This window comes from Naegleria gruberi (assembly GCF_000004985.1).
Source record: "Naegleria gruberi genomic scaffold NAEGRscaffold_52, whole genome shotgun sequence".
Lineage (NCBI taxonomy): Eukaryota > Heterolobosea > Eutetramitea > Acrasida > Naegleriidae > Naegleria > Naegleria gruberi.
In genome coordinates, this window is record NW_003163275.1 from 305,424 (window position 1) to 328,702 (window position 23,279).

A 23,279-nucleotide genomic window follows, 5' to 3' on the forward strand; every position below is an offset into this window, starting at 1 on the left:
GACACGTGTTGTCCCAAACTACCACGTCATTAGTAAAAAGGCATTTCAATTTTGAATGTAAGTAAGGTATTCATTGATAACAAGGAAAACATCAACTATGATATTGAAAATTATTTACTCTTCTTATTAATTCTTCGAAGGGATTCATCTGAATCAGATGAAGAAGGATAGGTTCTTTTAGTGTTACTTGTTGTACTGCTGATACTTGAGCTGGAAGAACTGGTAGCCATTGATGGGTTATTCAAATTCATAACAGTTGTGGAGAGTCGAGTCAAGTATTCGAAAGTTTCTTTCAAAGCTTGCGCCTTCTTCTTTTCTGCATCATTTGGTGTGGAGACCTTCTGAATGACAAGACAATAAGGACTTCTATCCTTGACAGTGTCAAATTTCAAGTATTTTTCTGCAGCTGCTTTAGCACTTAACATGACGTGATTTCTTTGTGCTTCTGCTTTTCTGTATTCGAATTTTGTTTTTACCTTGTCTCTTAAAAAGAATGCAAGAGAGTTGCAGACGTCACAATTACAGGCAAGAGATACATTCAGTGACCAATCCTGTTCTGATGATTGAGTATTTCCTATAGACATTCTCAACATGTTAATGCAATACTGAAGAATGGAATTGAACCCTGGATTTAAAAAGGCATGCTTGCCAAGCTCCTTATCTGTCCACTTGATGAGAGGAATTAGCAATTCATGAATAGAATTTTCAATCATGCCTGATTTGCCAATGATAATTGAAGTAATTGTGGAAATATCATCTTTGAAATTTGCCCTGTATAAAACTCCCAAAACTTTTTGGCATAAATTGAGAGTAATTTGAGAGATTTGCAAGCAATTAATCACACCCTTTCTGAAATATTTAGAAAGATAGAGTAGCTTGTCATCATTTTTCTGGACAGATACTTCTATAATTTGGAGGGCATGCATGATAGTGCTGGTGTTAATCATCTTGTTGCAAAATTCGACAATCTTCGACTTGATATTATCCACTCCGAGTAATGAGATGGAGGAAATAACTACAGGCATTATTACAGTAAATATTTGAGGCTGTGCGCGTCTTATTATCAGCTCAAATATTTGGTTACAGAGACCTATTTGATTTTGTGAGTGTAGGGCTTGTAAAACCTGGATTATCTGCTCAGTGCATGTTTCGATAGCGTTTGTCTGAATAATTTTCAATGAAATTCGACCAATCACTTCAGATTCAATTTTCAATTTGCTACAGGTTTCAATGAGGGAAACCAAAAAGTTAATTGACAGAATACCTGTATTAATATTATTGGTGATATTATCCAACTTTTCCAAAAACCTGCTCATAAAATCCAATGATAGTTGATCATCAGCAAGTCCTATCAAATAATTAAAAGTTTGATTGGCTCTCTTTTCTAAATCTTGCGTCTTATAGCAAACATACCCAACAAGACCAGACAAGAACTCGGTCTTTAAATTATCCAATCCAAAGTGATTGAGAATGGTATTCCATGTTGGTAAATCAAGAATTGGGATTGGAATGAGGAATTTTTTGAAAAGGTCAATATCACTCAAATTAAGAAGTATTGGAATCAATTCCAAAAGTTTTCCTTTGAAAAATTGAGATTGTGTTTGTGAAGATGCCAACTCGATACATAAATTTCTTTTTGTTGGATCTATCATGAATTCTTTGTATAGAGTTATAAATCCCTCATAGCACGTCTTGGCATCCATGTATTTGAGACTAAGGTAGTGATATTTCTTTGGAATAACAACCAGGCAATTTCTATTGGAGGAGATACTGGCAATATCGTATGGAATTGTATCAGATAATTCAATTTTGAACATTTGTGAAACTACCACACCAGTTTTAGGATTAGTCAATCTCTTCACCAGGTAGCTACTTTCATCATCGCTGTCATAAATTTCGTCATCATTTACTACCTTTCTAGTGGAGGAGGTTTTTGTTGTTCTCAATGTTGTTCTTTCAAACACTCCCAAATAAATATCAAAGAGAGAATACTGATCATTGAAAAGAGTGAAAAAATTATATAATACAAGGTCTTGTCCTTTCAATAAATCAACTCTGCAGTCTGCCTCCTTGACTGAATCAAGCAAATAGACTGCAAATGGAGACTCTTGTGGAGACCACAGAGCTTCAATCTTTTTCAAATTATCAGCCACTTTAAAAACTGTTTCCAATGATGGCTTGAATGAAGGCTTTCCATTGTAAATCAAGTTATAAACAAGGTAGAGTTTGTATCCTTCCTCAATTTTATCCTCATTTACTTGACACTCAGTAAAGTATGTAATATAGGATGGAAGATAAAATGATTGTTCCACTAAATCGTACTCTAATTGTTCATCTCTGTGAGAGAATTTGACTTTTCCTCCTGCGTAGCTGCAAGGTAATTGAACAATGAATTGAGCAAAAACATTGGAAGGAAGCTTGTTTTTCTTTGGTATATTTTCCCCTTCTTTGAAAAGTACTAGCTGATGGAGTTGGAATGAAACCTCCTTTTCAGGGCTGACTCCCAAATTACCTCTAGTGCAACTATTAACTAGTTCAGATACCATTTCATTCCATTTTGGATTGGTAATGACAAATTGATCAGCATTCAAATAATATTCATTAGAATGTTTGGCAGCTCTTTTGGCAAGTTTGATAATTTCTCTAGCCTGTTCTGGATTAGCGAGAGGGAATGTCACATGTTTTAGTGTTGGTTCCTGCTCGGGATCTTGATTAGGAATAATTAATTTGAGACCAGGCAGACCTGCTCTGGTAAGCAGTGGTCCTCCACAACAAAATGATCCAGTACAAATATCCTTTGTTATCATTCTGAATGCTGTTGCAATTCTCTTGACACTAAGGGAGGGTTTAAAGCGACCAGATGATGTGGAAACAGCATCTTGCTCCTCTAGTTCTTCATCATTTTCCTCTTCCGAAGATGTGGAAGAGTATTCGTCTTCCTCTTCGTCGTCATCTTCATCCTCATCATCTAGTTGTTCATCGTCATCTTCTGGAATTTCCTCCTCGTTTTCACTCTCCTCAATTACTAATTGTGATGGTAAAGATGAAGGTACAACCCTCACCTTTTCAACCATAACTTCATCTTCCGAATCCGAATCTATAGTGATTGCTTCTTCTAAGGTATTTGATAATCCTCGTTCCTGTTTGACCTTATATTGTGAGAGAGCAGAATCACCCAAAGTATTATTAATTTCCTGAGTGATGATACTCGCATTCTTACTTGTGACACTACTGCTGACACTGCTCGTAGGAATAGTCGATGATGGTTGTTCAAGTGTTGCTGGAATCGATCTTTCCTCTTCGGAAGTGAGGAGCACCTTCTCAGGAGAAGATTGTGTTGGTGAAGGTGGCAATGTCAATGATGGATCAATTGTAAGAGATGGTTGAAGTGACTCCATGGTTGGTTGAGTTACAAGTGATACTGGTTGAATTGACTCTATACTGTTGTGACTACCCGCTAACTTAATATTGGATAGATTTGAAGATGATAATTCACTTGTTCCCATAGAAAAGTCAAAATCTTCCATATTTAAATCATCACTTTCCTCCTGAATAATGTCTTTAGCTTGTGTTGTTGATTCAGTACTTGCTATTACTTGTGGTTGTTGAAGGAGAGTATTGTTATTACTACTTGTATTTACATTGGTCGTCTCGTTAATAACTTCCTGTTGTTGTTCGTCCAAATCAATATCTTCATCATCGTCTTGCATCTTATTGTCCATCTCGTCCATATTTACACTAATACTACTATTGTTACTTGTTAATCCTGGTTCAACTTTCACTCGTATCAGGGATGCATGTTGTGGTGCTTCTAAATCATCATCGAAACAAACACTTTCATCATCTGAATTAACAACAATTGCTTCGTCAAAGTTAACTTCTTCTTCTTCATCAGATGTTATTGCTGGTATTGTTGGTGGTGCTTGTTGATTATTGAATGGTTGTTGTACTTCCTGGACTTCATCAAAATTGATTTCTTCATCCGAAGCCTCTTCATCAAGCACTTGTGATGCTTCATAGTAATTTTCCTCCTTCTTTACTCGAATTATTTGTTGTTGTTGAACATTATTATTAGTATTGCTGCTAGTATTATTAAAGTCTATTTCCTCATCAAAGGTTTGACTATTTCCTCCCAAATCAGCGTCATCATCTAGGTTCATATCATCCGAAATTTCCTCCTCTTCATGATGAAGACTTGCTGAGGAAGAGTGAAGAGTAACGTTGCTATTCATGATGGAAGAACCGATTGTGAAAGGCTGTGGTCGAATGTAAGATGTTGATGATGAAGATGAAGAGGACGGATTATTGTTATTATTATTGATAGTATTATTAGTATTGAAGGGTTTTATTGTGTTATTATTGTTGTTGTTGTTGGAGTGTTGCTGTTGGTGAGTATTGTTGGAGTTGTTGGGCAACATTTTTTTTCTTAGTTTTTCAATCTTGGTCACGAAATTGTAAATTGAACTATTTAGTCTTGTTACAAAAATATTGAAATATTTTGTTGTCATAAAAATATCAAAATATGTGAATGATTTCAATTCATAAGAATTCACAGTAGGAAAATTTGAAATGAAAGAAAGATTACAACAATAGTTTCCAACCAATCGGAACATAAAATTAAAGATGATATTTATTTGATATTTTTCATCATCTAAAGATCATCTTCACATTATAACCCAATGACAGTAATGAAAGATAAAATATCCTACCACCAATGATTTTTTGAACCATCATCAACAACAAGACCTAAACGTTAGCGACTCCTCAGTGTCAGGTTTCAAAAAAGTACTCACCCAACAATACTGGCTTACTCCATCTTTAAAAAAATCATGTCAATTCAAATATCAAGAGTCGGTTTGATGAACTCACTCTTGTTGATTTGTATTCTTCTTGCAACATTGATGGTGAGTGGTATTGATACTACTGCTGCTGTTACTACTAGAACCAAATCAGCAGTGCCAACAATTCCCGCCAAATACTTTAAAAAATTACAAGGACCACCATCAGAGTTTTCTCTTCACGCTTATCCAAAGCCTTCCGAAGGAGCTATTCAATCAGACTTTTATTTATATGTAGAGAAGTTTAAAAAGAGTGAGAGCTTGAAGGCCTCGACAACACATCAATATGAATGGAGTGCTCGTGTTGCTGTTGATAGTTCTGAACAAGTGGATTTATCCTTACTCTCACAATATGTCAAGAGTATGCGTGTTCAAGTTTTGGATCAACATGGTACTGACATTACTTCAATGGCTAGTTTTGTTGTTGATGAGGAAAGTTTTGGAGCCTTCTCAGATGGTGAAAATAACTTGTTACCTTCAAAAACTTTGAGATTTGATGCCAACTCAATTCGTCGTTTGAAAATCAATCAAAAGAGCAAGCAAACTAGTATTGGAAGTAATTATATTGATGAATGGATTGTAAATGTTTTTGTTGATGCACCTGCTTCAGCTCCAACCTATTATGACGATGAAGCATTGCACTTGTTGGTCTATAATCAATCTCCACTTCGTGCCTATACTCAATTACAATCATATGACAATCAATTGGTTGGTGAAAATGTCATTATTGAAACTTTCATGTATGATGAAGATGTAACTCCAGTTAAGGCAATCAATGATATTCCAAGACCAATTCGTGTCTTTGCCACTGCCACTGATGAAACAATTTTGAGTGCTCAAATGGAAATCTTGTCACCAAGTGGTCAAGAAACCTCTATCAACATGCTTGATAATGGTCTTTTGGGTGATCGTATGGAAAATGATGGAATTTACTCTGCTGCTCTCAATGCTCAAGAAGCTGGTGACTATGTTATCACTGTCTCAGTCAAGGGTGTTATCAAGGGTAATGCCGTAAAGAATATCTCACGTCTCATTAATCAAGATCTCGTTGAATTTGAAAGAAGTACACACCATGTTGTTTCAATTGTTAAAAAGTCACTCGAGTTGACTCAAAATGCTGTTTTCTCATTCAATGCTCCTTCTGTTAAAACTGCTCAAATTGCTGATGTCACCTCACAAATGGTCGACGTCAAGTTGGTTGCCAAGCCATTAGATGCTGACGCTTTAGGTAAAAAGTTCAAGGCCTATGCTGAAGTTTACTCTGCCGGTGATGCTAAATCAAGTGTTCCAATTGCTTTTGTTTCAGGTATGGCCATTGCTGAAAAGTGTGACGGTACTGAATGCCCAGAAGGACTTATCTACTTGCCACTCCAAATGAGTTTGGCTTGGGTTGCTTTGGCTAGACAACAATCTAATGGAGTTATTTCTGCTCCATTCATTTTGAAGAATGTCAATATTCAAGATGTTGCCACCTCTAATATTATTACCAAAGCTGATCAAACTCTTCCTGAATTGACTAGTTGTCATATCAAGTTACCAGAACATACCTTGTACAATGCTAGACCAGTTGATATTAACTACTTTTTAAACACTCATGAAGGTATGGAAAAGTTTGATGGTGTCATTACTGAATCAATGTTGTTTGGTCCAAGACCAACTGAAATTGCCACTAAGAGCCTTACCTCTTCAACACAACACAAGGTCTTGCTTATCCATGGTTATTGTTCTGGTTATGCTCCATTCCCAAGCTCTGATTTCACCAATGCTGTCTATTTCAGTGATCATAATGCCAACAGAAACAATGATGAATTTGCCAGTATGATTTTCGAACTTGGTCAAACCTTTGATTCATTCTCAATGGTTGGTCACTCACAAGGTGGTCTTGCTTCATTGCACTTATTTGCTTATTATTGGACTCATGCTGACGTTGCTGCTGCCTCAAAGAAGACTTTGGCTGGTGAAACTAGAAGAATTATCCAATCTGTTGGTTCTCCATACAGAGGATCTGGTTTGGCTGGTGTTTTGGCTAGTATTGGTAAAGTTGTTGGAATTGGATGTGGTAAACAAACTGATTTGACCTATGATGGCGCCAGTAAGTGGCTCAGTTCTATTCCAGTTGCTGCTCGTCAAGCTCTCTATTACTCTTACACTCAATATAAGGATTGGTCTTGGTGTTCATTGCCAGCTAATGTAAGTATTTTATTTTTTAAAACTCAATTTACCAACTATGTCAATTCTAAAGGCTGTTTTGAAATTACCAAACGATGGAACCTGTGAAAAGAGTAGAGCTTCTGTTGATGGTGCAAATCACTATGACAGCAAGAAGGGATGGTGTCACACCAACAAGATGAAATACAAAGGTCAATGTGAAGACTCTGAAAGAAATGCCGTTCTTAACAAGTATGCCCAGTTGTAAATAAACAACCCATACAGATTTCTCTCCCATGACCAAATATTATCTCTTGGATTACGACTGCCATAAATAACAATATGAAATAAGGAATATAATCTTATCAAATTTGTGGAAAAGATCACTTCTCAGCCAAGTTCAAATATGGCATATGACAAATCTCTCAAGATGCACACTAACCTAGGGATTGTTTTCAAGACCTGACTCGAGTTTGAATTATTTCGCTTAATGTACCGAACTCGCAAGATCACCTCCAAAATGGTGTGTGAAAAGGTCTTTAGTGCAAATAGAAACCAAACTGGACCATTGCCCAAGGTGAATGTCGTTAATGTTACATTGGCTTGCATGTGTTTCGGTGAAGGTGAATTCAATCAATTTCCATACTATATAGTATTACACTATAACCATTGAAGAATCCAAGAATTTGATGGTTTGGGCTCTGAAGAATTCCGGCCAAAACTTTACAACCAAAGTACTTGATGCACCTTATATTTTGGTTTCTGAACATTTTCAAACAGAGCTGTTATAAAGAATCTATGGAACTCTTCAAGACTTATCCAGATGGGGCCTTTGGTATCCGGTTCTTGGTAGTTTTATTCAAACTTTCTACTCCGTTCCACTTTGGTCTTTCAAAAGTCAATATTTCACTCAAACAAATTGCCAGCTTCTTGTCAGGTGTGAGTTACACGAGTGTTAATTAAGGTTATTAGAAGTTTCTTGGATACCGAAAATGAAACACCACTTCACATTGAATAAAAATTCAATTCAAGTTACTCCATTGGTTTTATATTGTGAATGTTGATGTTGTGAATTAATTGTTGAAGGGAGTCTCTAGACCAGTAAAAGCACGAAATCGTAAAGTTTGACATTTGGCTTCTTTGGCTTCTAATAATTATACAGGGTCGGCCAACAACAAGCAAGAATAGTTAAGGTAATGTCCTTAATTGCTCACTTCCTTAATAGTATAAACACGCACCCTATGACCATTTCCAAGTTTTGATCTCTGCTTGTTAAATACCTCTCTGGATTGAGCGAAGAGTACCATTTTTCAATCTTTACCAAACTCTACAATCCATCTCTCTGTCAACTACCATCACCTCAAAAATAAAACAATGATCCACAACAAGTAATTTCTTTTATCCTGATGCCAAATGATGTTTGTAATGGTAATAGTAGAGAGCATCTATCAAAATGACCTCTTTCCATTGTTTGATGCCTCAATTCTTTAAAACAAAATGACTAGACGAATCGTTCCAGAAAATGCAGAATCCAGTTGGAAAGCAAGTCAAAAAGAAGAAGTTGAAGAGGAGGAACAATTGTTGGTCGCTGAGAAGAAGGAAAAGAGGCCTCTGATTCTTGGGATTTTACTTTCGGTTAGATTATTCTTGATTATTGTCATTATGAGTGTTGTATTATTGACGGCCTTGTCAATTTGGATAACTTCATACAAAGTCAATCAGGATCAAGCAATGGAAGCAGTTAATGTATTGATTTCGAATATTAGAGAAAAGGTTTCGAATTTCTTGAATAGTCAATTGGTACCTGCCAAGCAAGTAGCTCAGCAAATGGCCTATGATTACCATAATAAGTATGTCAAAATAGATGACAGTGCCTTGCCATATGTCTTTTCAAAAATGAGAGTTTATAACATTACACTTGCTAACTTATGTTATGGTGAAGGTGGTTTAAATGCAATGCAAGCAGTTACAGTGGACGAAACTAAGGGATCTTTCGTTTGGGCAAAGAAGAATCCTGGAGAAAATTTCCTTACATGGATTTTAGATTCAGATACTGGAGCAGTTGTAAAATCGTATGGATTGATTCTTCCTGCCTATCCAGTTGGTAAAATGGACTATTATGTTGAATCGTTGAGTTTATTCCAAAATTATCCTCAAGGTGCTTTTGGAAATGTCTATCAAGTGATTAACAGTTCAATGCAGACATTCTTCTCTGTTCCAATTTATAACACAACGAATACTACATCAAAGCAAAGACTTGGTATTTCAAAAGTCAACATTTCACTAACCTTAATAGGAAAATTCCTGGCAAGTGTTGAAGTTTTGACACGTGGGTTTGTCATTGTTTCAGAATTCAACACAGATTATGTAATTGGTTCCTCCCTTGACATTCCAGAACTTTTACTCCAAAGAATTCACTCGGTCAACATTTCCCAGCACAATGCAGGAGAAATTATGAGAAAGTTTCATGAACTTTCGGGTAAAGTTGAAACCTTCCAAACTACTCTAACCATTGGACAAACCACTTATCTTATCAGTTCTAGTGCGTATGTGTTTGAGAATATTAAATGGAGAATGACACTTGTCTTTGAGGAGAGTGAAATTATGGAAGGTATCATTGTAAGCAGTTACATCATTTTGGGAGTTACAGTTGGTGTTTGTTTATTAGGTATTTTGATAAGTGTTTTGATTGGAAATGTGGTGACGAATCCTTTCGTCCAACTCGAAAAGGATTTTAAAAAGATTGAAATGCTTGATTTGGCAAATATTAAGCCAAGATCGTCACTCTTCTCAGAAGCTGCAAATATTTATGCATGTTTAACTGCAACTGTTCAGTGGTTGAAAGATTTTAAATCTTTTCTTCCTGATTCAGTTTTGAATCAATTATCAGATTCGAATAATGATACTTGTGATAAGGATAAGGATCCTCCTGGTGATTCATCATTAAGAGAAAGTGCAAGTGCCATTAATTTATCCAATCGCAAATCTGAAACTCAATCAAGAATCAGTTCCCATCATGACAAGAAGAGAGACATGTTTAAATTGGGATTATCAGTCAAGGAATGTTGTGTTGTTAATGTCAGAATTAATAACATGAATGAGAAATATTTCTCAGATCCTGATGTACTTTCACAAACAATTTCTAAGGTTTTAACTGGAATTTCAACAATTTGTAAAACAGTTCGAGCTGATTTACAAATTAAGAGTTATGATGAATTTTTGGTGATTTTTGCTGATCGACCACAAGTTTCAAATATTGGATTGGAAACTGCATTGAAGATTGTTGCTGGAATTGGTCATTTGAATGATAATTTGACAAGAAATGGTCATGGAAAGTTGATCAATTCCATTGGCATTGCCTCTGGAAATTCACTGCAAGGAAATGTTGGAAACAAACAAACAAGATACTTTGCTCTTGTTGGCACAGTGATTGAAAGGGCAAAAGATTTGTGTTTCATGAGCTCACAATTCGAAACTCCAGTCTTGACTGATCAAATCACTTTCAAACATGGTAAACAATTTGTTTTCAGACCAGTGGATAGAGTTAAAGATAAGGATGGAAATCTCTTCACTGTTCATGAATTGGTAAAGAAGAATTTGGTTGAGAATGATGAGTGGCTCTACGAATTGGAACAAAAGAGGCAAAACTCCAAGCACAACGATTATACTCTAAGTGTGGAGAAGCTCTTTCAAGCAAGAGAGAATGATTCAATTATTCCTACAGAAGAACTCAATTCAATTCGTGAATGTTTACTCTCCTATCAAGATGAATGTCCTACTGATAAGGTGGTAAAGAGAATGGCCAACCTCTCCACCCAAACAAATGATTTCTCCAATTATCATTCAAATGTTGCAAAGATTATAAGAAGCTATTTAAATGTTGATAGACCTGTACATATTAATGAATAAAAAATTTTACTTCTCCCTAAATTGTAAAGAAGAATCGCCTACACATTATATTAAATTCTTCTCCCCACTCATTATGATCATATAAATCCAATTCTATATTGATTTCTCTCGAAATTAACAAATCGTTCATTCCACTAAATATTAATCCAATTTCACTCTTACATCTGGCCATATAAAAGAATGAGCTTGCGAGTTGTTCTTTAATGTTTTCTCCCATATCATCCGAGTCGTATCTTGTATAGATAAAATCAATATAATACTTGAAATCCAAAATGGCAAGCTCATATTTTTTCAAGTCCAGTAAAGACATGGCTCTATTTCTATACGTGTCACTGATGTCATCAGAAAATTGAATATTATTACCAAAACGATCTATACAATTAGTATACCATAGTACAGCATTTAGATGATCCTCAGCAGCAGAGTAGGCAAATCCGAGATTGTGTGAATAGTTTTGCTGAGTTTCATCCAACAAGTCTGCATTGTAAAAATCATTAATGGCCTCTTGATACTTTTCCAGAGAAATAAATGTAAATCCTCTATTATTGATAATAAAGGCATGTTGTTGTTTGAGCACCTTATAGTCACGTATTCTTGCTAGCTCTTCTGTATTTTTAGCTCTTCGAGTTAGCTTCTTCAAGTCCTCAAATTTCTTGTATTCAGGAAGAATGTACTTGTCCAGTAATTTCTGATAGGTTTCTGCCGAATCGTTCAACCTTCCCATTAGCTTTAACTGTAGAGCCTTATTGTTGTAAAGAGTAATCAAGCTACCATCCTCGTGGCAGTCATTGTTACAAATACTGGAAAATCTATTGTAAAGGCATTCTCTGTAAAATCTCTCTGACAACCACTCAGGACCTTCAAACTCTGGTTTTGTAATTCTTTCGTGAAATTCTATTGCGTAATCAATCAGTTTTACTCTGGCACTATACTTTAACTGATCACGTAGGTAAATGGAGTATAAAATTGAATTCTTATAATTTGGAAAGATCTTGACACTAATTTTGAGGCAAGTCTTTGCTAATTTGAAATAATAGGCCCGCTCAGATTCCATCATAGCAAAGCATCCATACGACCAAAATATACTCCCACTCAAAGACAGCATTGTCTCAATCAACATGTGAGATGGAAGCATTAAATAATCCACACAATTACAATCCGTCTGTTTTACCTTTTCGAATCCTTTCGTAACAATACTGTAATTTTCCTCTCCTCCAAACCTGAGTAGATGTGACTTGTACAAGTTAAAGCACTCCTTGATATCTTTACGAGCCAATTCATAAATTAATTTCCCGGAAATTCTAGCACTAATACTCTTTGTATTGTCCAATTCATCATCATCACCAAATACCAGACTCTCAAACCTCTGAACAGAGTAGGTAGTCGAGTTGTTACCAAGAGTAAAGACCAAATCGCACAAGTATAAAGCTCTCTTTTCCAAGGCCTGTATCTTTTTCACTGCCACAAAAGTCTTGTCCTCGTATTGCTCATCTAAATGTTGAAGCACGTAGGTAATGTCGCTCACTGCCGATAGACACAACCTCATGTCAGAATTCATAGTATCTTTACAGGCTGTCTTGTAGAAGGCATTTGCTCTATTCCAATAACACATGACATCTCCACAACAACATTTATGAACATCAAAATCCTCTTCGTTAAATGAAATTCCAAATCTTTGATCCAAATAATCAATATATCTCATCATTTCCACACAATCACATTCCTTTGTATCGTCTGCCACATTCTCATATCCATACAATTCATCTTTCAAATAATTGTACTCCTTTTCCAAATCCACAAATTGTTGCAAAAATCTCTCCTTCACTCTATCGCACACTTCAATAAATGCTTGTTCGAATTTTCTCTTGGTATTCTCCGAAGAGACAGGAAGTTTCTCCTTTGAATTTATCAACTTTTCAATCTTACTCAAGTAGGCAGAAGGTTCATAGCTAGTTTCTTGTTGATCATTCTTCTCTTCACCACCAAAAACATCAAAATCATCTTCCGACTCCTTTACAAGTTGAGTGAGAAGAGTTGGATTCCATGGAGGAAAAGTCTCCTTCTTCTTTTTCAAGGCATTATAATCTTCTGTTGTTATTGTTGTCGTGGTAGTTGAAGAAACTGTTGTTTCAGCTGTTGTACTATTAAAATCCTCTTCATTAGAATTGATACTAGTTGCCGATAAATCTTCTTCACTATTATTATTATTAATCATGATGATGCTATTTTTTTGCTATTCTCACGGAATGAACAAAATGATGATGAAAAATTATTATTAGGTGTGATGATGAACCTATTATTCTATTATTTTGTGAGGATGTATTATTTACAAACTAATGGAATAAATATTAATGAAGAAGATATGAGGAGGTTCTTTTTTTAAAAATTAAAACAATGAAATAAATCGTGCGCACTCATCACATAATTTTTTTGAATTTAAATTTTAAAATTGAATTATAAAACCGAATATTCCTATTAATCTTTCTCCTTTTCCACTGCCAGTTGATGAGATTGATGTTGAACATTCTGTTGTGGCTATTATGATTGCTTCAATAAATGACATTCTTGGTTCATCAAAAGGAAACCAAAAAGGTCCAACACGGCCATCCTTAAATAAGTGTTTAAATGGAGCATCTCACCTAAAGAGTCAAGGCCAATTGTGTGTTTATTGCCTTAACATGAGTTTGAAATTGCCAAAGACAGAATTCAAAACAACGGATTTCATTTTTCCCGCCAACATGGAACTCTTATTAAGGAACCATAGCTATTGCCATCGGTACCAAATCGGACAAGATCCCTCCTTAATATTTTAATGTTGTCTGACTGAAAGGAAGCATAGGATGATGATCTCTGTGGCAAGCCACTAACCTCAATCAATCAAATTCCTCAGTCCTCACAATGAGGTGAGGAGGAGTATCGACTGGTTAGTGTTCTTCCTTGCTTGTTAACAAAGAGTGCGGAAAGGATAAATTAAAGGAAATTAGCTTCTTGTTTGGAATGAGGCAAATGTCCTTCTTGATGCTCTTTGCGTTTCTTGTTTGGAATTTTTACACTCACTAACCATTTTATTAAAAAAACAAACAAGATCTGCTGCAGTGGAATTTATATGACTCAAAGTAGTGCAATACAGCAACAAGAAGTGGTGGCTAAAAGGCAAACAACAACATCATCATCTCTGAACTCCAACAACATGACTGTTGGATCCATTGAAAGTGTCAACCTTAAGCTTGACATGGACATTTCGCCAAAGAAGGTTGTAAATAGAAAAAAGTCTCCAACTAATAAGACACATGTATCATCTTCATCAATAACCATGTGGCCACATGAATCAAACTCTGTATTATCCTCTTCTGATATTTGTTCATCGAGTTCATCTCCCAGTAATACAACAACATCTAACAACAACATGGATCATCACAAGATTAAAAAGTCTCGGAAAACCATCAAGTACGAAACACATGTTTTTACATGCAATGACGAACCACTAGTAGCATCAAAAAGAAAACTTATTGCCAAGTATGATTTGTTACGAGTGCTGCATTTACCTCAAACTTTGGCAAGTCAGGTACTGGGGTGTAGTTTCTCAACATTGAAGAGAAGATTCTACGAATCGAAAGAGGACTTGGGAATTGAGAAATGGCCTCAGTTTTATCAGGAAGTGAGGCATTTACCAATATTCGAGTACATTTATCCAATGTCTCTAACATTTATTTTGAATCCTGTAAATAGACACAAAAAAACATCTTATTCAGACTTGACACCTCCGTACATTTCTGACTCTGAGGTGAGGAATCATATGGAATATCCAAACTAGCAAAGTCATGCAGATATGTGGAGAGAACAATTTTGATCTGGAGCTAAATTATTAACGTCGCTTATATCGAAAAGACCTGAGAGACGAGGTCTACAACCACTAAGTGGTAGCCTGCCTGTGGTAGGCAGAGAGGTATTAACCCAGATAATGAACCTGGATGTGACAACAGGTCCAAAACCTTTTCTTAATAATTCCAATTTTTCCAATAGTGAAAGTGGAATAGTATCTACTGTTGAGAGGTATCTAGGTACAGAAAGATCTGGAGCTAAATATCATTTATTCAACAAAATCTTTCAAACACTTGATGTTATCAGCAATAACATTTACATTTGTATCAGATTTAGGATAAAAACAGAAGAAACGAGTAGTAATATGTTCTGCTTGTGGAACGACATAGTAAGGAGAAGCAGTAGTTGGAACACCAGGTGCCTTGTTAACTTCACAAATCATAACACAACGCAAATTACTGACATTACCAAATTGAGATTTGGCCCAAGAAGTACCCATTCTTGAATAACCAAAGCTAGTAGCTGATTCTCTGGCCATGTATACCCCAGGCCCGTATGCTGCGCCAGTGGTCATGAGCTTGGTATTGGAAGCATTGACCAAACCATTTCTAAGAATGGAGTGGAAGTTTTCGATGGCTGAACCATGGAATGCCCAGTCTATAATTTTTTTAAAAATTAATTGCATAATAATACTTACAAGAACCATACTTCTTTCTGTTTTGAGAGAAGGTGGCAGCCTTTTCTGGGTTATCCATCATCATTATGTATTGATATTGAGTTTGCATTTCTTGAATTCTCTTCTTTTCGGGCATTTTTACAATAGCACTGTTCAATAGTTTTAAATATAAAAATAAACATTCCAACTTACCATCTCTTACAACTCAATAGCCATCTCAAAATTTCATAAGCCTCAGGATGTAAAAACTTTCTGAGTTCAGATTCATTTTCACAGTGATTTTTCATTTCAGCAATAGAAGGAAGTCTGTCGAGAGCTTGTACAACTGAATTAAAGTTCTTTGTGGATCCCTTTATCAAATATTCTGGGAATGGATCGAAAATGAGTTCCTTTCTACCACTGGTAGCTGCTGAATAGGCCATACTCACCATGATATCGACGACGTCTCCATTTTCTAAAATATCAGTGTGAATAGATGAGGGACAAATGACAATTGGAATGGAATTGCATACACCAAGTTCGATATACTCAAATTGGCATTTGAATTTTGTACAAATAACAGGTCTATTTTCTTGTGAAACAGGGAGCAAATCGTGGCACTCAATAGAATCATCACAACCACAACAAAAGTGATTACATGATTGTACTCTGAGTACAAGATAGGTCAACATTTCCAATATAAAGTTTGTCTTTGGTTCATGTCCTGAAACGAGAGCCTTATCGTAAGTGTACAAATTTTGTTGAATATATCCACATTCTCTCAACAATTCTTCGGCAGCCTCTGGAATAACATTGGTATAATACAAAGCAAGAGCTTTAGCTGTATGAATCTTCTTTTCCTTGAGGAATTTGCTAATAATTTCCTTTTTTTCCTTTTGAGTAGTCTTTGAACTCCATTGAGCTAATTTCAAATCTGCAGCACCAAATCTAGTTGTCTTGTCAAACTTTAATTGCTCCCATCTAAAATCAATATATTTAGTGAGAACGTGTTCCATTTGTTCAGCAAAACCACTTCTCAAGTGAGCCAACTCTGGTTTGTATTGAACTCTTGGTGATGTGTCGTGAGTTAAATAATCTGGAGCAAAGTTAATTGACATGGTAAACCAATTGTTTTGAGAATTTATACCATACTCCTTTTTCATTTCAGTAGTCATGTCATCAACAATAACATTGAGTCTGACATTGTAAATTTGACTGATAAGAGAAACAAATTTGGTATCAAAATAAGTTTTTGCATCATTAACATGGCAAGTGAGTTGATCTTGCATTTCTCCATCTTCTTCAAAATCATCAACCATGTCATCATCATCAAGGTCGAAAATCTTTTGACTATTTCCCTTTCCAGTACCAGGTGTTGGTGTTCCGACTTCATTCATCAAGTAGTCATCTCTCTTCTGGACGAGACTATCCATGAAGGTTTTGATTGTATTTTCCAAACCATTTTGTATTTCAATATATTCCTCATTTCCATCATATGTTGCACAGATCAAATCTTCGGAAACTTTAACAATATGACAAAGAAACTCTTTCAACCCGAAAAAATCAACATTAATGTCCAACTCTAACTCTCCAGGACCAAAATTGACAATACGAAACGTTCTAACAACAGGATCTTCACCCTTCTTGAACTCTCCAAGTAATTCAGAGAGACGTTCCTTTGTCAATACACTACTACTGGACATTTTTATATGTAACAAAATATAATATACTAATTTGATGATGAAGATGTTGATAATCAAGTTGTTTTGTTGTTGATCGATGACAAAACGGAAAACACCAAGAACAAGATGAGAATTTTTTTTCTTGTTGAATTTGAAGCTATTTTTATGGTGATCATTACAAGATTGAACTTGTTCCAACACGCAGAGATGTTAAATAATTTCATGATTTTGTGCTTTGTTTGAAAATATTGTGTAGCTATTAAGTGGAAGGTAAAACAAAATTCTTCTTCATAATATTTATGTCTTGTTACAGGAACATGTTGTTAAAGAGAGATCCAAAGTAGTTCCAAGCAGGACTTGTTTTTACCACTTGTTCATTTTGGATCCTCCTCAAATCGTGTTGTAAAATCAAAAAAATTACCATCACATGACGAAAAACCATAAAAGACGTGATGCCAGATAAACTATTCTACTCCCATTGGTAGATCGTTGAAATCATCATCTCCTACAACCTATTTTAAAAGTAATATTACTCATCATCATTATGATAATAATTTAAAAAACATATCACACAGTTTATTATTATTACAATTATAATAATATGAAGAGAGGCAATCACTTGTTATTCCTAGTAGCATCAATAGTAGTAGTACTTGTTCTATTATTTTGCTCATCATCCGTAGAGTCACTGAATATCGGCAGCAAGTGCAACAAGCATCACAACAACAAACATTGCAGTAAAAAGCCGTGCAACATTAAATGTTCTACCAATTTGATGAGTAAGAACGGATGCCAACTATGTAAATGTTGTCCACCCTATCTTCACACTTGTAAATTGTACTGTAAGAAGGGTTATCAAACCAACAAGTATGGTTGTCAAATCTGCCAATGCATTCCATAGGAGAATTAACACAATTTTCTATTAAGTATCCGCGCTGATTCTCAAGAAATAATTCCATAGCTTGGGAACTAACTATTACAATAAACATGCACCAATTTTGTAACAAGAGATGTCGCTACTATTCTCTGTGCTGGTAGTAACTATGTAATTTATTTATTATTAGAAGGAGAATAGGATAGAAAATAATTTGAAAAAAACAACATCAACACCTTATTACATTTTCTTCAAACTCTTTTATACAACTGCTTCTTCTTCATCATGTCCAACCCATCAATTGGCAGCAATCACACTGCCCAGAGACGTTTACTTGTACATTTAAATCATTTACTCCCTTCAAGTCAATCAGCCGATCTGATTGAATCTAACGTTGTAAGAGGATTGACATCATACAATGATGAAGGTGATCGTTACAGTAGTATTTCCTATAATTATAAACATACGTTTGATGTTAGGAAAATGACTTCATTCCTCAGTCCTAGCTTTGATAAAAAGGAAATGTATAAATTCCTTGATACACCACTCATGCTTCATAAGAGTATCAACATTACTAAGGAAGAGGCAAGAGAAGTTGCCTTGAAACAAGTTATATTCCTATGTCAATCTGGATATTTCAATGTAACAGATATGAAAAAGAATCCTGAACTGTTTCTTCAAAGAATGGAAGCTGGAATTATTGATGCCTCAATGAATGTCAAGTTGGGTGTTCAATTACTTCTCTTTGCTGGTAGTATTATGAACTTGGGTACCAAGAAACATCATGATTTATACTTGAAAAGAGCAGAAAGATGTGAATTACCTGGTGCATTTGCAATGACAGAAATTGAACATGGAAGTGAGTATTTAAATTGATATTATTTTGAATATTCTAATGTATTCTAAAGGCAATGTTAGAGAATTGAAAACCACTGCCATATTTGATGAACAAACAAATGAATTCGTCCTCAATACACCAAACAAGGGAGCTATTAAATGGTGGCTCGGAAATGCTGCTTGTCATGCTACAATGGCAACTGTTTTTGCTCGACTCATTTTGAAAGGAAAGGATTATGGTGTTCATGCTTTTCTTTGTCCAATTAGAGATCCAAAAAGTATGGAATTATTGCCAGGTGTCATTGCAGGAGATTGTGGTGATAAGATTGGATTGCATGGAGTTGATAATGGATTCCTAGAGTTTGAAAATGTCAGAATTCCATACGATAATTTATTGGATAGATTTGGTGGAATTGATTTAGAAAGCAAGTCATACAAATCTGAATTTGATAGTGCAGGAAGAAGATTTGCAGCAGTTCTTGGAGAATTAATTACTGGAAGAGTTACCATTGTAAGTGGATCATTGAATTGCAGAAGAGTTGGATGCATGATTGCCACACGTTATGCAAGTCAGAGAACTCAATTTTCTGCAGGTAAAGAATTCCCAGAACAACCAATTCTCGATTACAAATCTCACAAAACAAGATTAATGCCAATAATTGCCTCTTCTTACGTTTTTGAGTTTATTAAGAGAAATGTTGTGAAAAAGTATTGTAGATTACATTTGGAAAAGGTTTCAGATGATGAATTGCAAGAAATTCATGCCCTTTCTGCTGGTGTAAAAGCTGCAATGTCTTGGGATACTCAAACTCATTTGCAAACATTGAGAGAAATGTGTGGTGGACATGGTTATTCTGCATATAATCGTTTGGGAACTCTTCGTAATGATCACGATGTTTTGAAAACATTTGAGGGTGACAATACTGTATTAATTCAACAATTAGGTGGATATTTATTGAAAGAATTCAGCAAGCAGTTTAGTGGTGAGCTGATATCAGATTCAGTTCAGTATATTAGAAAGCAAGTTGGTGGTATGGCTCAAAGAAATCCACTCATTACCAGATTGTCAAGTAAGAAACATTTGAGAAACTCTGATTATCATTTGCAAGCTTTCGAGTATAGAACTGCAAAATTATTACAAGAGTGTGCATTGGAAATTAATGTAAACAAGAAGAAACAAGGTATTTTCCGTGCATTCGGTGAATCTCTCCCTAAATTAATTAGATTAGGTAGAGCCTATGTTGAGCAAGTTGCCTTACACGATTATTTACATGGCATTGAACAAGTTCAAGATCCAGAACTTAAACCTATTTTGAAAATGATGGGAGACTTGTATGCTTTGGATATTATTTCTAAGAATGTTGGAGACTTTATTGACCTCATCAAGAAGAACAAACTCTCAGCCATTCACGATATGGTTGAATGGTTGTGTGAAGAATTGAGAGTTCATGCTGTTTCTCTTGTTGACTCATTTGGATTTCCTGATTTTCTATTGGATGCACCAATTGCTAAGAGAGATCATGGTAATTATGTCCATCACATTCTCAATTATTCTCTTACAAGAAATAAGGGTAATTCAGATTTGATTGGTAAAATGCAAACTGATGTAGTTATGAAGAGAAAGAACGTTGCATCTGATGAAGATGTTAATCAAGTGATGGAAATAAATTTGTAAATCTTGGCACTGTATTTAAATGGGAGTTTCAAACTTTCGAATGTTTTGTAAAACTCCCTGATTCTTCTGAACTCTGACAACCTTCAGATCCAGTGTGGGCCAACCAACTCTAAAAAATATGATAAAATACAGACCAACAGTATTATTCAATGTCTGTATACCTTCAAAACATTAATATACTACCATCGTTTTTTCAATGTCCAAAATAAACTCGTTTTTTTAATGTTTACAAACTTTAGCATTGGTTGGCCCACAGTATCTAGAGCACATGTCGCTTCATCTAATAGCAAAATCTTTGTGTTGTGAAACAAACTTTTTTTACTTTTATCTGGTCAACTGCAATTTGCTTTCCTCGCTGATAGGAGTTTCACTAACGAATGAAATAAATTAAACACAAAATCAAAATCATAAGAACAAATAGAAATAAGAATAAATTTGAGTAGGGCGAAGGTAGTTTTGATCTACCGCCTCAAGGCAATGGTCAAGTGTAAATGCATGACAACCTTGCGTTTCTCCCGATTGAAACTATTCACCCTAATATATTAGAGGGAAAATTAAACGAACACTGTCAAGAAAAAATAACCACTATTTTTTATTTTGGTTCAACAATAAATATTTCAAATATATTTCTCCAAAAGACAATCGTTGATAAACCAATGGATATTACTCTGCGCTCTAAAAAATACGCAACCATTTGGCAAACGGTGAAAAATCGCATAGGTTCAACTTAATTCTCTACAAAATGACGTTGTAATATTTGCATTTAATTCAGTAATTGTAAAGTATATCGTATTTGAATTGGTGTTAAACTTGTTAATTTTCTATTGCTTAATAGTAGTGAGTTGAATAGTTGTGAAACTACCTTTAATTGCGGTGCGCACTTATTCCGACATCATTAAGAGCATTAAGGAATAAGTAAATGGTATTTATTAAAAGGTGGCCGTGCCAATACTCACTCTTTGTTAGAGGTTGTTAGATTTCAACCATTCAATGGTGTTTTCATCTTCAAGATCAATGTCTTCTTTTTCAAATTCAATAACAACAATATTTTCAAATAGTTCGGGATGATTTTTAACTTGTTCTCTTGTTGGAGTGTTGATGAACAATGCATCAAACAATTTATGATATGAACACATAATATGATCCAATGAATAAATTGTTAAATTATTACTCTTCTTTGATATTTGTAACTTTTCTTTGAGTGTGTGGGTTTGGTTCTACTTGGGTTTGGGTTGGTGGGGTTTGGGTGAGTTTTATACACTTTCATACAATAGAGTGATATTGAAATGTACCCTTTGATATTTCTGGATGGGTAGCATGATTTAGTGATGATTCCGACAATAAAAATCATATATTGTTCATATAATTATCAAGATATTGTATAATTTATTAAATATAAAGTGGGTAATATTGAATATTCTTTGTAGGAGCGGAAGCACTTATTCTTGTCAGTTGGAGTCAGTATTGTATTAAGGTTCATTTTAGGAATCTTAAAAAAATACAATAACAACTCACCTGCATCAACATCATCAAGTATATCATCTATATTGAATATAAAGCAACAGCAAGAATGTATGGAGTTGATTCAACATGATTATTGGATTGGAGAGATGGCAAAAATATTACTATTATTGTATTTGTCAAGTTGGAAGTACCCTCAGGATCATCAGCGAGGTTTCCTCTTCATCTCTTCTTGTTAGAGAGGTTTTTCATCCACAAGATGGTCATCTTCTTCATTGAAGAGGTTGCTTTATTATTAAGCACTGAGAGAAGCGTTTTTAAATTTTATTTTGATGAAATAAATCAAAATTTATTACGCACAACACATCAAGAACAACAACAGCAACATGCTGATACACCATCATCATCACTGGGTGAATTGGCCATCATTGTTGTATAATTTCTTGGAATTTATTGGATTAACAGTAAATTTTGGAATTACTCTCCTATTGAAGATGGAACATCAGCAACATCACCAAGATGATCTTCAATTGGATAGTATTGTTTTCAGAAGTGGTTTCACGCTTTTTGTGGGCTCTTTCAACATACCATCATCAGAATGGTCATCATCTTGTTGAGGGAAGATGTTCAACCTTGTTTTGGAAAGTAGAATATCTTACCACCACTCTATTCTCCTATTTTGATTGGATTGGTGGAGGTGCCACCACCTCTTCATACATTGGGTTTGGGTTGGTGGGGTTTGGGTGAGTTTTATACACTTTCATACAATAGAGTGATATTGAAATGTACCCTTTGATATTTCTGGATGGGTAGCATGATTTAGTGATGATTCCGACAATAAAAATCATATATTGTTCATATAATTATCAAGATATTGTATAATTTATTAAATATAAAGTGGGTAATATTGAATATTCTTTGTAGGAGCGGAAGCACTTATTCTTGTCAGTTGGAGTCAGTATTGTATTAAGGTTCATTTAAGGAATCTTAAAAAAATACAATAACAACTCACCTGCATCAACATCATCAAGTATATCATCTATATTGAATATAAAGCAACAGCAAGAATGTATGGAGTTGATTCAACATGATTATTGGATTGGAGAGATGGCAAAAATATTACTATTATTGTATTTGTCAAGTTGGAAGTACCCTCAGGATCATCAGCGAGGTTTCCTCTTCATCTCTTCTTGTTAGAGAGGTTTTTCATCCACAAGATGGTCATCTTCTTCAATTGAAGAGGTTGCTTTATTATTAAGCACTGAGAGAAGCGTTTTTAAATTTTATTTTGATGAAATAAATCAAAATTTATTACGCACAACACATCAAGAACAACAACAGCAACATGCTGATACACCATCATCATCACTGGGTGAAT

The 23,279-nt window shown here is 35.0% G+C and overlaps 7 protein-coding genes and 1 pseudogene across 8 annotated transcripts; 4 read left to right on the forward strand and 4 right to left on the reverse strand.

Annotated features, from left to right (window-relative positions):
* Window positions 1–110: 110 nt before the first annotated feature.
* On the reverse strand, window positions 111–4,232 carry NAEGRDRAFT_72355 (uncharacterized protein; the record flags this gene model as incomplete). The annotated part of the gene is made up of 1 exon (XM_002672656.1): window positions 111–4,232. One exon carries the CDS (start codon window positions 4,230–4,232, stop codon window positions 111–113), a length of 4,122 nt encoding a protein of 1,373 aa, XP_002672702.1.
* A 669-nt stretch (window positions 4,233–4,901) lies between these two features.
* Window positions 4,902–7,254, forward strand: NAEGRDRAFT_52151 (uncharacterized protein; the record flags this gene model as incomplete). The annotated part of the gene is made up of 2 exons (XM_002672584.1): window positions 4,902–7,028; window positions 7,081–7,254. 2 exons carry the CDS (start codon window positions 4,902–4,904, stop codon window positions 7,252–7,254), a joined length of 2,301 nt encoding a protein of 766 aa, XP_002672630.1.
* Window positions 7,255–8,483: 1,229 nt separating this feature from the next.
* Window positions 8,484–10,693, forward strand: NAEGRDRAFT_72357 (uncharacterized protein; the record flags this gene model as incomplete). The annotated part of the gene is made up of 2 exons (XM_002672585.1): window positions 8,484–10,497; window positions 10,626–10,693. The coding sequence occupies 2 exons, from the start codon at window positions 8,484–8,486 to the stop codon at window positions 10,691–10,693; spliced, it is 2,082 nt and encodes a 693-aa protein (XP_002672631.1).
* A 218-nt stretch (window positions 10,694–10,911) lies between these two features.
* Window positions 10,912–13,306, reverse strand: NAEGRDRAFT_81180 (uncharacterized protein; the record flags this gene model as incomplete). The annotated part of the gene is made up of 1 exon (XM_002672657.1): window positions 10,912–13,306. The coding sequence occupies exon 1, from the start codon at window positions 13,108–13,110 to the stop codon at window positions 10,912–10,914; it is 2,199 nt and encodes a 732-aa protein (XP_002672703.1). The 5' UTR covers window positions 13,111–13,306.
* A 779-nt stretch (window positions 13,307–14,085) lies between these two features.
* Window positions 14,086–14,709, forward strand: NAEGRDRAFT_52154 (uncharacterized protein; the record flags this gene model as incomplete). The annotated part of the gene is made up of 1 exon (XM_002672586.1): window positions 14,086–14,709. One exon carries the CDS (start codon window positions 14,086–14,088, stop codon window positions 14,707–14,709), a length of 624 nt encoding a protein of 207 aa, XP_002672632.1.
* A 261-nt stretch (window positions 14,710–14,970) lies between these two features.
* Window positions 14,971–17,075, reverse strand: NAEGRDRAFT_81181 (uncharacterized protein; the record flags this gene model as incomplete). The annotated part of the gene is made up of 3 exons (XM_002672658.1): window positions 14,971–15,374; window positions 15,415–15,542; window positions 15,586–17,075. 3 exons carry the CDS (start codon window positions 17,073–17,075, stop codon window positions 14,986–14,988), a joined length of 2,007 nt encoding a protein of 668 aa, XP_002672704.1. The 3' UTR covers window positions 14,971–14,985.
* Window positions 17,076–18,450: 1,375 nt separating this feature from the next.
* NAEGRDRAFT_44734 (peroxisomal acyl-CoA oxidase) lies at window positions 18,451–21,515 on the forward strand (the record flags this gene model as incomplete). The annotated part of the gene is made up of 3 exons (XM_002672587.1): window positions 18,451–18,787; window positions 18,837–20,288; window positions 21,499–21,515. 3 exons carry the CDS (start codon window positions 18,451–18,453, stop codon window positions 21,513–21,515), a joined length of 1,806 nt encoding a protein of 601 aa, XP_002672633.1.
* Window positions 20,882–20,975, reverse strand: NAEGRDRAFT_t572 (annotated as a pseudogene). The gene has a single exon. The product of its transcript is annotated as a tRNA-OTHER (tRNA).
* Window positions 21,516–23,279: the final 1,764 nt, after the last annotated feature.